General features: G+C 39.5%; 1 protein-coding gene across 3 annotated transcripts in view; it reads right to left on the reverse strand.

Moving 5' to 3' along the window:
• Alpk1 (alpha-kinase 1) overlaps positions 1–13,265 on the reverse strand; it is a gene marked incomplete at its 5' end in the record, with an annotated part of 119,091 nt that overhangs the window by 52,421 nt on the left and 53,405 nt on the right. For 2 of the 3 annotated variants that reach the window (XM_013520772.1, XM_005397100.2), the window contains 1 exon segment: positions 2,008–2,239. In XM_013520772.1, the coding sequence (XP_013376226.1) occupies positions 2,008–2,128 (121 nt within the window). 3 annotated transcript variants of the gene reach the window in all.

Genomic DNA, 13,265 nt, shown 5'->3' on the forward strand with positions numbered 1-13,265 from the left:
ACCACCAGCAGTGTCTAGCCCAAATGCTGCCACTTCTTTTCATGAGCCCTCAGGGGGATACTCCTTTCAGCCTTCATCCCACTCTTGCATAACTACATGTCCATCTCACTGGCCTGAAAGTGTCCTGAAGGTGAGTACCATGTCTCATGTCTCACCTCTTTTGTAAATGACACCACAACAGGTGAAAGACATGGTCAGTCTTAGCATCTATGTAAGATATGCTAAATAGAGCAAAAAAGATATGATGCAGAGAACCAAAAATAAAAGAAGAGAAGAAAGAAAAATCTAACTCTGTTTTGGTCCTCTATGACTTCATGTGAACTTGGCATTGAGGGAAGGCTGTGGTATAGCTTATGGGCCATGCCAATGAATGATCCCATTGATTATTGGGGATGATTTATAAGCAGCATGCTGAAATTGTCACCCCATTCGGCAGCTGAGAATATCTGCAATGGGATGCCTCAGAGAGAGCCAAGCCCAGAGGTTAAGGACTGACATGGTTGCTTTCTGCCAGAACACTCAGCTTTCTTACTGCTGCTGACAGCATGTCACCTTCTGGATATATCCAGGATACAGAGAAAATTCCTTCCAGGGCACTTCTAAAGAGTTAGGAGCAGGACACCCATTTGCTTGGGGTGGACCTGCATGACCCAGTGCACTTATCCCCAGTGCCCCCTTTCAGCCTCCAAAGAGTCCTGCTTTGGTAAACTATTCGGACGCTGGCTATGCATGAATATGAGTAACGACCAGACCACAGAAAAGAGATTTCTGGGGTCACAGAACTGCATTGCAGTTTGGATGGAGTAGTTTGATCTTCTCAAGTTTCTTCATGATAATGGAGAAAGCTTATTCTTCACAACTCACATTTGCCTCTTTTACACCACCTACCAAGTCCTACTGGACCATGACCAGCATCTGAGACCTCAGGGCAGCACGCACATGAGCCTGGCAATTCACTCCTGCACTGGGGTTTCCCGGTGCTACAGAAAGGAAGCTTGCAGATGTGGGCGGGGAATTGACTGGATATGAGTGATTTCATTTTGAAAGGACCAAAAAGGAAAAGGTTACAAATAATTAAGACTTCCACCAGCACTAAAAGTGTCTTAAAAATGTGTGTGCCTGTAAAAATGTGTGTGCCTGTAGATGAGAAGGAGGGACAAAGCCCTTCTCAGAACTTTTCCCTGTGGCATAATGAACAGAAGAGACAAGACGCTGGCAATTTATGGAGGGATCTTATTTTTGCATCAAATGGCAGAGCACTACAAATATGAAGAGAGATATGAAAGACACATAAAAGAGATATACTTAGAGAAATAGAGGGACAGTATATTTCAGGATATATATAGTGTTGCCTCTCCAAAACCAGTTAAAGAAGAAATAAGAACTGTTGCTAACTTTCATACTTTGTGATTGAAACCTCCCCATCCATGATTAGCCTACAACTAAGTATGCCGCGCACTGTGAAAGGAGTGGAGCCAGAGTCCTAAATGCTGGTCACTGCGCTGTCAGACTTATGGGATGAGTGCCTTTATTTTAGGAGTAGCACGAGGACTCATGGATGCTGCAGAAGACAGCGACTGCACCAGCGAGATGACATAGTTATGGAACGCGTAGAAGTCTATGGAAATTGATGAGGCACAAAATCCCCACTTGGAAAAAAGTATGCACCACCATTGAGAAGTTGCTTCCATTTTTTAATAATTGAAATTTATGTGCAGCAGCCAACTCAGACTCTTTGTTCCTGTTGAGCTAAACTGTTTCTTGTAGCCTCATGTTTATTGAAGCCTAAAATTAGAACTGACAGCAATTCACTGCAACAAAGTGAGCTTCCACCCCTGTCTGTCCGCCTGCAGCCCAGGTCCCATTCATGCTCTAGAAATCTTCCCATCTCTCGGTGGTCATCTGCCAGGAGAAGAAAAATAGGGCAGAGATGAGAACGTGTCACCCAGGCGGGGGACAGGGCAGCAGGCCTGCTGGCTGACCCTGCTGAGAGCATCCCATCCTCACCTCGGCACCTCTGGTCCTCCCTCTTGTCTTCCTCGGACACATCTGGCGCCGCCACCAAGAGCTGGTCCAGCGCTTGCTCACACTCTTGCAGGAGCACAGCGATAGCTTTTTGATTATTCATGATGATTATCCTCCCTTGACGATGAATTGAGGGTCCCCAGGACTGCAGTGATCAATTACCTACGAGAAGACATCGATCCCGAATAAAGGAGCCCCTTGAAGGCCGAGCTACCTGGTGAACAAAAGAGGGAGAAAGATGATTAACTGAAGCGTCATCAATTATCTGTAAGGCTCAAGCAGGGAGGGATAATAGGGGGAACACATGAAAATACATCACAGCCTGAGGACGTTATTAGGGGAGGGTGTGAAATGAGTCCAGGGCCTGGTTTCGCCGGGCTGGACCTCGCAGGCATCACGTGCAGAAGGGATGGGCCCCGGTGCAGGCCCTGTCACCCACAGTGAGGTTGGGAGCCCAATGAAATGAAGCTGCCTGATGATTTATGTACTTTCTGCATCCTTCTCCTAGGCGCCTCCAGATCCCAGCGGCCCCACACTTTCTGCCTTTCTGGAAGTCTACAGGAAGCATCTGGCTAACAGTTCTAATGTTCATTCATAGGCCTGTGCTAAGGCAAAGTGTCCCAAGCACTCCCATAACCCACTGCTGATTCCCCCATGCAGAATTCTTCATGGTATTTTGCATGATGTAATTTGGACCCAGAATGGCAGTGACAGATGCCAAATTTAGACCTTCATGGTCAGGCACATTGCCACGTAAACTAGAGAAATGATATCACAGAAAACCCAATTTCCTACATCTATCATATGAGTGGATCTATCATACAGATGGATGGATCTGCTTAGGGTGGTATTTAACATGTAAACAGTTGACAGATTCTCTCTCTCTCTCTCTTTCTCTCTGGTACTGGCGATTGAACCCAGAGCCTTAACACTAAGCTACATCCCCAGATCTTTTTAAATTTTTATTTTGAGACAGGTTCTTGTAAGTTACCCTGACTGAGCTTGATCTTGCAATTCTTCCACCTCTGCCTTCCAATGTGCTGGGATTACAAGTGCCTGCCTCCATACCTATCTGAGAGATTTCTTATGTAAATATGAATCCTGTACAAATTGAGTTGTTGGGTTAAATGTTTTCCAGTGTCCTTTTGCGCTCAAGTGTATACAAGAAAAAGTGTTTTGTGTTGTAAGCTGGCTGCTAGCCTGACTTGCTATGAAAATAACTAAACACTATGGGCTGGTCAGAATTTCATGTTCATATATCTGTTGCAAAGACTACAGGAGAGCATGCCCATCCCTCTGAACACGCCAGTGAGCGGAGAAGACAGCTAAGCAGTGAGCCAGGGTGCAAGAGAGGCCGCTGAGCAGTGATAACACATTCTCACCATTCCTTGATAGAGGGAGAGATTGGTTAAAGTAGGAGGTAAATACAAAGGTCAAGAAATGCTTTTGATGGTTGAGAAGGTAAAGATCAAGTTGCTTGATGTGAGCTATTTGCAAGTTGGGTGCTCATTTTTCTCAAGTTTTAAATCAAAGCAAAGAAAATTCTCTTCCCAAAAGCCTTTTCAAATGACTTCATATAGAAAGAGGGATATAACATGAAAATAATGAAGAGCTAGCTCATGCACAAAGAAACAAAGCTGCTTTATCATTGCATTTTAATAGCACATCCTCCCTTTGTCTACAGATTTACAGTAATGTTTTATTGGTGCTGCATTAAGGTGGAAAGCAGTTTTTGTCAAGTTTATAGAAGCAAAGAGCAGAAGGGCAGAGACCTGAGGCCGAAGAGGAGAGGCAAGGGAGGCGTTAGTCAAAGGATGCAAACCTAGACAGGATGAGTGAGTTGAAGAGAGCTGTTTACAGCATGGTGATGACAGTTAACGACTACGTATCACATACTTGAAAATTGCTAAGAGTGGCTATTTAGTGTTCTCACCCTGAAAATAAGTATGTGAGGCAATACTTTTGCCAATTAATTGGAGTTAGCCATTTGACAACATGTGTCTGTATAAAAATATCACCTTGCACACCATAAATATACGACTGAAATTTGTGAATAAAAGTAAAATCAGACCAAAAAGTAATCTTCCTTATGTGACAAATTAAATTTTAACTGCTTTGTTTGTGTAAAGGATTTAAAAAGCGACAGCACATAGTAACAAAAAGACCTATGAAGAGGAAGCTAATGCATGTGATAGTGTGCAATAAATATCGCTTGACCAATTCTATTTGCTATTCTTTAGTTAGCTATTTGTGAGCCCCTAAGAGTCAATCCTTTTTTTTTTATTTTAAAGAGAATAAGAAATAATTTAAAAATTAGAAATGATACAGAATTTCAAAAAAACAAGAGGGTAGGAATCCAACAACGGTTGGATTACATACATAGTGTTGTCTTCCAAGTAGTTGTTCAGATCACCAGATATAAGCATGGAGAACTGGTCAAAAAAATAAAAAAAATTAAGAGTTAATTCTGAGATTTGCTATTTTTCCCCGTGTTTCTTGGCTGGGGAAGGAGTAATTGCAACAATCATATAGATGCTTCTGTCTCTTAAATTATAGGCTCAGTCTCAGTCTAGGTAGATCAGGTTATGTTTGTGGAAGAATTTCTGACATTTATTCAAAACTCCTAGCTCTTTTGAGAACTCTTTGTTTGTTTGTTTGTTTGTTTGTTTTGAGAACTCTTAAGTATAATATCTGTATGTGTATTTTTCTTTGGCTTAGAAATATTGGCTTGAATTTTAAGAAGTTGATTATTAAACAAAAATGTTTTTCTGCTTGTGTTTTCTCACTTAAACCCCTTATTTCTGATGCACAGATCATAAACCTCTGTTTTTTGTCGAGGGGCTGTGAAGGAGTGACACTGTGCAGTTCTGAGAGGCCAAAAAAGAGGACTTGACCTGTGCATTTTGGCTGAAGGTGGGGCAGTCCAAGGAGGCTCCCTGAGGGTGTGACGCAGGCAAAGCTCGGAGAGAGGAAGAGGGTTAGTGAGTTAGAGCAGTGGGGAAAGGCACTCAAAGCAGGAAACCTGGAGGGAATGGAAGAAGGGAGGCTGGCCAAAGTAGCAATGCCAGGAGAAGGCTGATAGCAGGTGAAGCTAGAAGGGAAGCAAGGGGTCAGGCAGGGTTACAGGTGCCAAGGAAGGAGTTTGTCCTGGCTCTAAAGTAATAGGAAACTATGGGTGGCAGAAAGACTGGCAGATTTGCATTGGAAAGAGCACTTTGGTGTGGATGGAATGCAGAGGTAACTGCAGCCAGCCCTGTTAGGTACTGACTGAGTAACTGAGGCAAAAGCTGGACCACAGCAACAGCATCAGCAATGCACAGAGCTAGACAGATTCGACAGCTGTTTAGGAAGCAGAGTGTCGGCGCTTCCAACACTGCCGATGTTGGGTGGATGTAAGCAGTGTCGAGAATGGGTCCCACGTTTCTGCCTCGGCAAAGCTCAACACTGAAATGACGGTGTTGCCAGACTTAGAGACAGTGGACATCTGGGATTCTTCTAGTAAAAGACATAAACACACCCCCTTATCTTATTTTGTATTTCTAGCTATAAAGAGAGTAAGAAGGATAAGTCATATTATCCACAGAAAGCAGTCATATTTTAACCAAGAAAACATGTCTAAAAAAGGAAGATTTCCAAGATAATTTGTGTTTAGTACTTGTGACTCCTCAAAATGTGGTGACGATCCTTTTGCTACCTTTTGAAAGTTATAGCATTTCCCCTTTTTGCTGTAAAATTCAAGGGAGACAATAGGAAGAAAATACTGTAACATGAGAAACACTTTAGAATCCAGCCATCTGTCCAGCCTTCCCTGGGTCATTGTTAGGCATAACAGGCTGGAGCCCAGGAAACTTCCCTCCAGGCAAAAGTCCTGCCAGTAATTTTGATCAACTTCATTTATAAAAGAATCATTTTCAATTTCACTGTTTGCTCCTCTTAACTATAGCATTCTGTGAGCAGGTCATTGTTTCTGACATTGAATAAGTAAAACCAGATAAAAAAAAGTAACTGACACATTATACTGACAAATTAAATTGTAACTGCTTTGTTTCTGTAAAGCATTTAAGAAGGGCCAGTGCATGGTAACAAAAAGACCTATGAACAGGAAGCGAATGCATGTAATAGTGTGCAACAAATACCTCTTGACCAATTCCACTTCCTGCTCTTTAGTTAACTATCTGTGAGCCCCCGAGAGTCAACTTGGAGATTCATTCTTCTTACTTGTGTTCCTCGGATGGGGAGGAGTAATTGCAACAGTTGTGTAGATGCTTCTGTCTCTTAAGTATTTTTGTAACCTATGCTTTATTTTTTCTATTTTAATAGCTCATATTTTTTCCTTAAAAATCCAAAAGAAATGGACTATAGAAAGCAACCAAACAGGTAGACTGCTGGACTTTTAAGTATTTTCTGTTTTTAAGTATTCTGTCTTGTATTTTTGTAACCTATGTTTTTTTTTTTTTTTTCTATTTTAATATCTCATTTTTTTTCTTAAAAATCCAATAGAAAGGGATTAGGGAAAGCAATCAGACAAGTAGATTGCTGGATGTGGTGACACGTGACTGTAATCCCAGCCCTTTGGAAGGCTAAGGTAGGAGGATCACAGGGCTGAACCCAACCTGGGCAACTTAGCAACTTAGCAAGAGTGTGTTTCAAAATAAAATATAGGAAAAGGGCTCAGAATGTAGCTCAATAGCACAATAAAAAAAAAAAAAAGCCGATAACTCTAAAATAACATTAGATACCTCCAGATTAGAATCATACACTCTAAGGCACACATGCATGTGGATAGCCAAATGGTTGTGTGTTCTCATATTCTGTGTTTGATTTTGACATATTTCAATGCCGTCGTGAGTTCAATTTGACATATTCAATTCCATTGTGAGTTAGAGCTCAGCTGAGTAGCTGAGTTAGAGTTGACAAATCAGCAAGCATTAAAGAGAAATGAGTCAGTAGACTTTTCAAACCCCCATTTCTTTGGGTATTTGTGTTTAGTCTTTTGCACTGGACAGTAAGTATCTCTGTTAGGTGGTAGATCAGTGAAAATAAAAAGACCCAGAAAGAATTTCATGGCCTGCTGGCTGCTACTCTGTAATAACCCACTAGCCAGCTAGTGAGAATTCCTGAGGTAGAAGACACTGGAAAGCATAAAGTAGTACACAACATGTTCTGTGTTGTCAGGGAGTTCATAATTTGAGGGTATGTTAGTTCATCATAACTATAATAAAATACCTGATACAATTAACTTATACACTGTATGAACCTATAAGGAGAGAAGGTTTCTTTTGGCTTTCAGTTTTGGAAGTTTCAGTTCATGGATAGTTGGTTCCATCGCTTTGGGCCTGTGATAAGGCCGTGTCGTGGAGGAGTGCGGCATAACAAAACCTCTCCCCTTGTTACGAGAAAACAAACAGGAAATGAGGGAGTTACATGAGGGTTGGACAGTCCCCTTTGAAAGCACACCCTCAAATGACCTAAAGACCCCCACTAACTCTGGACTCCACACTGGGACACAGGAGGCTTTTGGGGACATTTGACATCCAAGGCATAGCAGAGGGATAAAAATTTACATGCTGGATATCACACATGATTCTATTCCAAAAGCTCAATGATCTGTGTTAATTAATGGTTTGTCAGCTCCATAAGCCACACACAGAGCCAATTGCATTCTTATGTACATGACTAATGATTCTAAAAGTATTTTTCATCTACATTCAAAATCTATTATTAAGTTGTTCCCATGAGAAAATGTACTCTGGTCTCCAGTGTATAACAGGAAGGACAGAATTACTTTCACTGGACACCAGTAACAACAGTCCATGCTTTTCCATGTTTGCACCCTCTCCTGAATACCAAACATGTGTGCATGTGTGTGCACATGCAAACATGCACACACTCACCAAGCTTCCTCTGGCACTGATTGGTGAAGTGGAGAAATCAGGAGAAGAGAAATATGATGGGACTGTAAAGCAAGTGGGTGTTCAGATGCTTTTGAGTTACAATCATGTTTAAAAAATCATTTAAGCCAGGCATAGTGATGCATGCCAGTAACCCCAGCACTCGGGAGGCTGAGGCGGGAAGATCACTGCAAGTTCGAGACCAGCCTGGACTACAAAGTGAGCTCAAGGCTAGCCTGAACTGCATAGTGAGACTGTCTCAAAAAGACAAAAAAAAAAAAAAAAAAAAAAAAAAATCATTTAAAAACTGCATAAAAGGCACTCTGGAGGCTGAGGTACAAGGATATTGAGTTTGGGGCCAGTCTGCACTACATAACAAGACTCTGTCCTTAAAAAATGCAAGAGAAAAGTTCTAAGTTATTGAAGATCCAGACAGTAGGCTTATACTTCTAGCAATTTAGTAGACTATCTGACCACCGGTCTTACTGAAAATAACTACAGATGCTGAAGAATATTTTAAATATATCAAGGGAATGGCAAGACAGAAAGGACAACCCAAAGGACAAAAGCCAATTGGAAGCTGGTATCTACCTACACCTTTACCTGCAACACAGAAGGTTGCCTGTGCCTTGAGTGTGTTTTCCAAACTCCATTAGCTTAAACATTGTCTTTCACCATTGTAGAGAGGCGGGTGGGGGGAGAGGCGGTAACACCAAAGGCCTAAGGAAGTCAGTTAGGAGGGGACCGTCCCCCACATCCTGACCTCAGCTGTAAAATGGAGGTCCCAGAGGGTTGTGCCTTCAGTGTCAGGAGGAGCAAAGACAAGTGCTCGCCCTGTTCCCTGCCTACCCGGAAGTGACCTGTGGCAAAGGACACTGCTTGGTGAAGCGGGCAGTGATTTTTATTTTGACAGTGTGAAGCCTCAAGGTCCACGACAGCCTTGATGACCATTAGTTTAAAATAAATTGTCTAAAAAAGTGGCCCTAGAGTAGTAATGTTCTCAGACAACTGATAGAGTTAAGCATTATCCTTTCTCAAGGAATCTGACTTCATTCAAACTTCAAAGAATTCCAATAAAACATCAGGAAATATGAGCGCCTGGTTAAATCTTGCAAAATATATACCATAAAAACAAGTGATGAGTAGGCAGAAAAAAGACAATAGATTCAGATCCATAAAGACTTTAGATCAGATATAGGCTGCAAAACAGATATGGTTTGTGTGTTTAAAGAACTAAGCAAGCACTGAAAATATGAGTGACAAACTATACAGAAATAATAGCAGCTGGTTACCTGGAGGAGCGAGATTAACTTAAATTATGATAAGATTTCTATGCTATTACTTTAAAATTGATGTTAAAACATGTAACTTTGACTAGTAGAAGGAAAAACTAAAAGAAAGAAAATGTTTCCAAAGAGCACAATATAAAAATGAAGACATAAACAAGGAAGGATAAATGTGAAGGACAGAACAAGATGGTAGAAATGACTTTGAAGGTATCCGTATTTCCAATGAACATAAATGAACTACTACTAAGTGCTGCAAGTAAAAGATGGAGATGCATTGCACTAAAATATAGCCACATAGATTTTGCCAGAGCATAAGAATACAGAAAGGATGATGTCTGTGAAAGAAAGAATATAGAAAAATATAGAAAGATAGGAAAAATACATTCGAAAAATAACTAAAAGAAAGCCAGTGTAAATTGGTGGCATGCACCTAAGATCCAGCTCTCAGGGGCTAAGATAGGAGGATTCCAAGTTCAAGCCTTGCCGGGGCAACTGTGGGGGAGCCTTGCGAAAAAAATAAAGAAGAAGAAAGGGCTAGAGATGTAGCTCAGTGCTCCCTGGGTTCAGCCCTGTATGCCTTAAAAACAAGAAAGATGAAGAGGAGAAAGAAAAGGGGGGAGGGGAGGAGACTTACAGTATAACTGTGTTGCTATTTGACAGAGTAGGCTTTAAGGCAAAAAGTATCGCTAGCAAAGATCACTTCATGATGGTACATGGTGCAGTTCACTAGGAAGGCACAACAATCTCGACCTAGTGCACAACCAGTAGTGTAACACCATTATACATGAAGCCAAAATGAAAAGAGCTGGGGGTGAGGACAATATCTCTGAGATAGAGCACTTGTCTAGTATGCACAAAACAAAAAACAAACAAAAACCCCAAACAAATGGAAAACAACCAACAACAAGACCAAGAAGCTACGTGTGGCGGCGCACTCCAGCTCCTCTGCCGGCCGAGATAGCAGGAGCTGATGAGCCCCTGAGCTCGGGGCCAGCCTGGGCAACACAGAGAAGCAAAGCCAGGAAGAAAAGGTGAAATACGTAGTTACAGTGGGAAAACAATGACACATTCTCCTAGAAATTAGTATACAAAACAGACAAAAAATTCAGTAATGTTCGGATTGATCAACAAAGTAGCAAACTTGATCTAATGCAGATTTATAAACCAACACTCCAACAACTGAAGAATATACATTATTTTCAAGTGTCCTTGGAATAGTTAGAGTTTAATATCTTCTGTGCTGGAAAGAAAAAATCTCAATGAATTTCAGAGGATTAGTGTCTTACAGAGGGGACTGCATGATTAAAAGCAATGAAGCTGGTAATAAATCACCAAAAGTGACTGCAGGGGTCAGGGATGTAGCTCAGTGGCATAAGCCCTTGCCGGGCAAGCCTGAGGTCATGAGTTTGATTCCTAGAAAGAAAAAAAAAAAAAAAAAAAAAAAAAAAAAAAGAAAAGAAAACAACCAAACAAAAGTGACTGGAATTGAACTCCATGTACTTGCTTTATTAGAAACAATCTTCTCAATAATGCAGGAGTCCACAGAAGTAAATATTAGAGAATTAGAATGTGCTACAGTGGAGTGATAAATATGGACTATCAAAATGTGTGTCATTCAGTCAAACAGAAGTAAAGGATGATGGGACATTGAGTTAAACTCACATAACAAGAGTAAGAAAATCAGTAGAAAAATAAATTTAAAAAAATAGATAAAAAAGATAAAGAGCAAAAATTGATGAAATAAAAGAACAAACACTTAACAGAAAGATGGACATAATAAAATATTGACTTTTGAAAAAGCAAAAACAAACTGCTGGGAAACTTGACTGAGAGACAGAGCACAGATAAATAGAAATAAGTATAAAAATTTGACCAGAGGACTTCCAATAAAATATTAGAAGAATTATATATCAATAAATCTGAAAACTTAAAGAAAGAAGAATTCCTATAAAATATAAGTTAAAAGGGATCAAGAAGAAATAGACAACTGTACTGTTCTATAATGTTAAATTTAAATACTAGTTTAAAATTTTTCTTATAGAGAAAACAGTAGAAGCATAATTTTTGCAATGAATTTTTAGCAATCATTCAACAAACCAAAAATCGAATCTCTGGCAAATGTTAAGGAATAAATCATTAGAAATGCAATTTAATAAAAATGAACAACAATGGTGTAAAATACATAAAGTATAATAAAAATCACATGTATATGAAGTACCTAAGAATAATTTTTATAATAAATGTGTGAGACACTTAGAGAGAAAATAGACATTTAAGTTAACCTAAATACAAGAAGAAATATCCTATGTTTGTGGTCTGGAAAACTTGTGATATTATTAAGATAAAAAATTTTCCCTAATCTATAACTTTACTATAACTCTAATTAAATCTCAGCAGTTCTGTGTCTATGTGTCTTTGTGTGTAACCTAGCATGCTGATTCTAAAATCTATATGGAAGAATAAAAATCAAGAGTAATTAAAACATTGGAGGAAAAATGTCAAGGGAGAAAAGGAGAGCTTATTCCAAGTGTCAATAATTAATATAAAATTTTATTAAATTACATAAAAGCTATTGGTGCTGAGACAAATCAACCTTATAAATAAGAGGGAGTCCAACAAGAGACCCATACATGGATAGTTGATTTAGTACAGAGCTACATTTACAGTATTGAGATAATTGGTTTGTTTTTAATAATCCATGCTAAAATTTACGTGTAAAAGATGAAATTATGCAGCTTCTAAACTTACTAAGAGAATGCTCTCTATCTTCTCAGCCTTCTGTTTTAAGATCAAATGTAAAGGAGAATGCTCTTATCAGCTTTAGAGAAAATTTTAAGCATCTGCAAAAAAAGCTACTCATAAAGGAAAAGATTGTATATTTAATTAGTTGAAAAAAACCGACTTCTGATTTGTAAAATATCATAAAGCAAGTGAAAAGATAAATCTCAAAATGGAAGGAAGTATTTGTAACTTTAGTAACTGACAAAACTTTTCATCCAGAATACATAAAGAATTCCTATAAATCAGTGAGAGAAACACAGTAGGAAAAGAATGCGCAAAAGACTTGAACAGAGACTTCACACAAGAGGAAACAAGAATTGCTAATAAACACATGAAAAGTGTCCAGCTTATCAGTAATCCAGAATACAAGTTTGTACCATGATAAAAAACTGTTCACAACTTCTTGATTGGAAAAAAAAATTTAAACTGGGAAATAAGTGTCGTCAAGAACAGTCAGTGTTGTTCATCCCGGCCCACCTCCATGGAGCCCAGAGTGTGGCACTGTGGCATCTAATCCAAGACACATGCACCATGAGCACTGTCCACTCTGACATATGTGCTCCAGGTCAAAGAGGGGGTTGGGTCCATGCTTTGGGTGTATATAAGAATACTGCTGTTGTAACGGCAAGCAAACAAAAGGAGACAACCTACACGTTCCTAACTGGTAGAGTGGATTTGAAAACTCACACACTGGAATAGAATAAGCAAACAAATGAATAAAATACAGTTATGTGTAACAACACAGGTGAATCTTAGAAATATAAAAGGAAGTCTCAGATGAATACATGCATGACATTCACAAACACTGAAGACTAAACAACATCCTGGGCATATGCACAGGGGAAAGTTACAAAAATAAGGAGAGGAGGCCTTACACATGCGTTGTGTCAAAATATCACACTGTATGTACCACATAAATTTGTATAACTGAAATAATAAAAAAAATTTTAAAAACAAGGAGGGGGATGATAAGTTACAATTCCACAACTGTGGATTTTTGTAAGAAAGAAGAAAACAAGCAGGGGTGTATGGGAGACTTCAAAGGAAGTGGTACATTCCTTTACTTAAACGGATTGATCAATGGGCCTTCCTTGTATTCCACATTATTATACCTGTCTTATAATTTCTTGATATCTATTCACACTTAATTAAAAAATGAAAAAGAGTAAAACTAGAACTCAAACCTGGCAGTGTTAAATTAATAATAAATATCAGTTACTGCTCTTAGGGTTGGGACCAGGGACTTCACTGGGACAGTGTAAGAGATGCAGCTTTTTCT

The sequence above is a fragment of the Chinchilla lanigera genome, unplaced genomic scaffold, assembly GCF_000276665.1.
Source record: "Chinchilla lanigera isolate Chin_1 unplaced genomic scaffold, ChiLan1.0 scaffold00056, whole genome shotgun sequence".
Taxonomy (NCBI): domain Eukaryota; kingdom Metazoa; phylum Chordata; class Mammalia; order Rodentia; family Chinchillidae; genus Chinchilla; species Chinchilla lanigera.